Raw genomic sequence first — 2,549 nt, 5'->3', positions numbered from 1 at the left:
AAAAATGTATGTTACCTATTATGTACTTCCAATTTATTTAATGAATTTTTAGAAGATTGCATACAATTAATTAAAGTGTGCTTAAACTAGTACTAATTAAAGTAATTTCACTGAAATAAATGAAGTTCTTCTTGTCGGGTATTAAAAAAACGTGAATATTTTTTTTAAATCTCGAGTTCCATTCATCAATTGCAATTTATGAACATTATTTATGATATCATCATGAACATTCGAACACTCACTTTTTACTTCCACTATACATAAGTTTCTATCTTCGATGTCCGAGGCTAGGGTCAGTGTATAGCCATTCGATACAGTGTCCTGGGGTTGGAACAGGAAGTGGGGAGTGAAAAAGGAGGTGGTAGCGGTCAGCGTCGGGACGCTCGGCGTCTACTTACATGGGGAACAGTTGTGCGTGCGTCGTCATTTGTCGCCCCGTTCATAATTATACACATATGCTTTGTTTCTCTCTTCGATTTATATTCTAAAAGTTTACCAAATCAATATATACAATTTTTAGTAATCAATTAATCCGTGCAGAATTTCCAATTCGACGAAATGATCGCTTCAGTAAAATCGATTGTAATTAGTGAAGTGCGATTTTCTGTGTAAAGAATTATCGATCGGTGCGTGTGAGGATATTCAAGTGACCTTTTCAGTGTTTTCTCATAAATTTTCATGTAATATGAATGTAAATAATTTCACACAGTATAAGGTATACGAATTTTGTTGATCAAAGTTAAAACACTTTAGAGATCTTCCAAACCTGAACAGTATCACCCTTGATATAAGAAATATTCCAATAGTTTTTACAACTTATTATGCATGTCTTCATTATTTTTTTATGTACATTCCGTAATTGTTTTCATCAGAAAAAAGAACATTATAGATCTGTTATTTGTTAATGAAATACAGACATATTTCTACTTTAAAATTACATTCGCGTATACCACGAGATCGTGTACGTCTCATAACAGGTAATAATAATCGATCGTTCATTATTCTTCGGAACATAAATAAAATGGAAAATTTAAATTGCATATTGTTTAGACAATGTGACGTTCATTGCTCCGAAATTTCTTGTGTTTTATTTCCATAGACGTAAGAGTATAAACCGAGCGTCCAATGTATTTTGAATAGACAAAAATTCTCCCATTTATTTTTTTTATCTCAAGTCTCCCATTTGGGTGCTCAGTCTATTCTCATATGTCATTCTTTAGATCAAATTAAATATAAGACAGCTTCCATTTTTCTGCTTAATCCAAATTATGTGTGATTGAATTCATAAATTCAATTTTACGTTTTGGCATTATAATATAAAATCTAAATTATAACGAGTAAGTTTGAAATAATTAATAATTCGCGTATAATGCTATTTTTATGATAGATCCATAATAGTTTGCGGATACCTATCGGTTCATAAATAAATTAACATCGTGATAAAGGTAATAATACAATGCTAAGATTGTCACGCATTAAGATTTCCAAAAGTATTTTTTCCTATCTTTAGATTTTCTCAGAGACAAATCAATGAAAGCTATACTTAAACACTTCTATTTCTGTTCCTTGATCCCTAAATATTACATAGGGTGCATAGAATACACGACTTTTTTCTGAGGACGTGAAAGAAGGTGAAATTTTGAATCAAAAGTTCCTCTTCCATTTTGTTTATTACTTTCAATACAAAAAGCGTAAAAAATCGATTACAAAATATCATAAAATGGAAAATAGTGCGGCGGCTGGGCCTTGTGTTAATACACGACACTACGTGACAGTTGTGCATGACCGCCAGTGGTCCACTTTTTTTGTTAATAACTTTGTTAGTAACGGTTGGAGGAAAAAGGGGAACAGGAACTTTTGGCTCACAATTTCATCCTCCTTCACACCTTCAGAGGAAGCTCGTACATGCAGGGACACCCTGTATATTTTCATATATCAAAGAGCAACAAATTGATTTATATAATCAATAGATACGCGAGTGAAAAATGGCATTCGAATAAGTAAATATAATTCGGATAAATGCGAGAAGAATCGTCGATACAGAAAGAACTTTCCATCCCGGCCAATGAGCCGCCGCATTGGTGGGCGAAAATGATTTTCAAGTATTGCGCGGGGCTAGAAGAGGACAAGGCCACTGTTTTGAGGAGCGGGGAACCGAACTCGGAGGAAAGAACTCGAGATTTCAACGAGGAATCAAGCGATTCACGGCGACGGGAATACAAGATCGCGAACACTGTTCTTCGTTATTGTTCGTGCGCCTTTCGATGCAGACAACCGGTAGACATCGGAAGAGAAGAAGAGGATTCGATATCGACGATCGTTACCACTATCAACGCCACCCCTGTAATCCCTTTGGCTTTGAACCAGAGCGACGAAACGATGTATGTTGTCACAATTTTGAGAAACATCGAATTCGTTCGCATCTTAAGTAACAGTTCTCCGATATTGTTGAACATAAAACAAGCAAGCAACGAACCCCGTGAATAATATTAATTTCAAAATTTTCTAATTGCAAGGTGTTGGGAAGGCGAATAATGAAACATTTAAAG

The 2,549-nt window shown here is 34.7% G+C and overlaps 1 protein-coding gene across 2 annotated transcripts; it reads left to right on the top strand.

Annotated features, from left to right (window-relative positions):
- The first annotated feature begins 74 nt into the window (after window positions 1–74).
- On the top strand, window positions 75–2,534 carry LOC113464917 (uncharacterized). Of its 2 annotated transcripts, none has more exons than XM_026817668.1 (2): window positions 75–715; window positions 1,971–2,534. In XM_026817668.1, the coding sequence occupies exon 2, from the start codon at window positions 2,020–2,022 to the stop codon at window positions 2,485–2,487; it is 468 nt and encodes a 155-aa protein (XP_026673469.1). In that variant the 5' UTR covers window positions 75–715; window positions 1,971–2,019; the 3' UTR covers window positions 2,488–2,534. The 2 variants fall into 2 exon arrangements, with proteins under 2 accessions (XP_026673469.1, XP_026673465.1); XM_026817664.1 differs by having other exon boundaries at window positions 75–977.
- Window positions 2,535–2,549: the final 15 nt, after the last annotated feature.

This window comes from Ceratina calcarata, unplaced genomic scaffold, assembly GCF_001652005.2.
Source record: "Ceratina calcarata isolate Rehan_Ccalc_2016 unplaced genomic scaffold, ASM165200v1 scaffold1361, whole genome shotgun sequence".
NCBI classification, from domain to species: domain Eukaryota; kingdom Metazoa; phylum Arthropoda; class Insecta; order Hymenoptera; family Apidae; genus Ceratina; species Ceratina calcarata.
The sequence above is the reverse complement of the archived record's forward strand: the minus strand, read 5'-3'. Positions and strand labels throughout refer to the sequence as shown.

Bases quoted from the DNA above. Each gene is read 5' to 3' on its own strand.
- LOC113464917 (XM_026817668.1), top strand. From the start codon at position 2,020: ATGCGAGAAGAATCGTCGATACAGAAAGAACTTTCCATCCCGGCCAAT.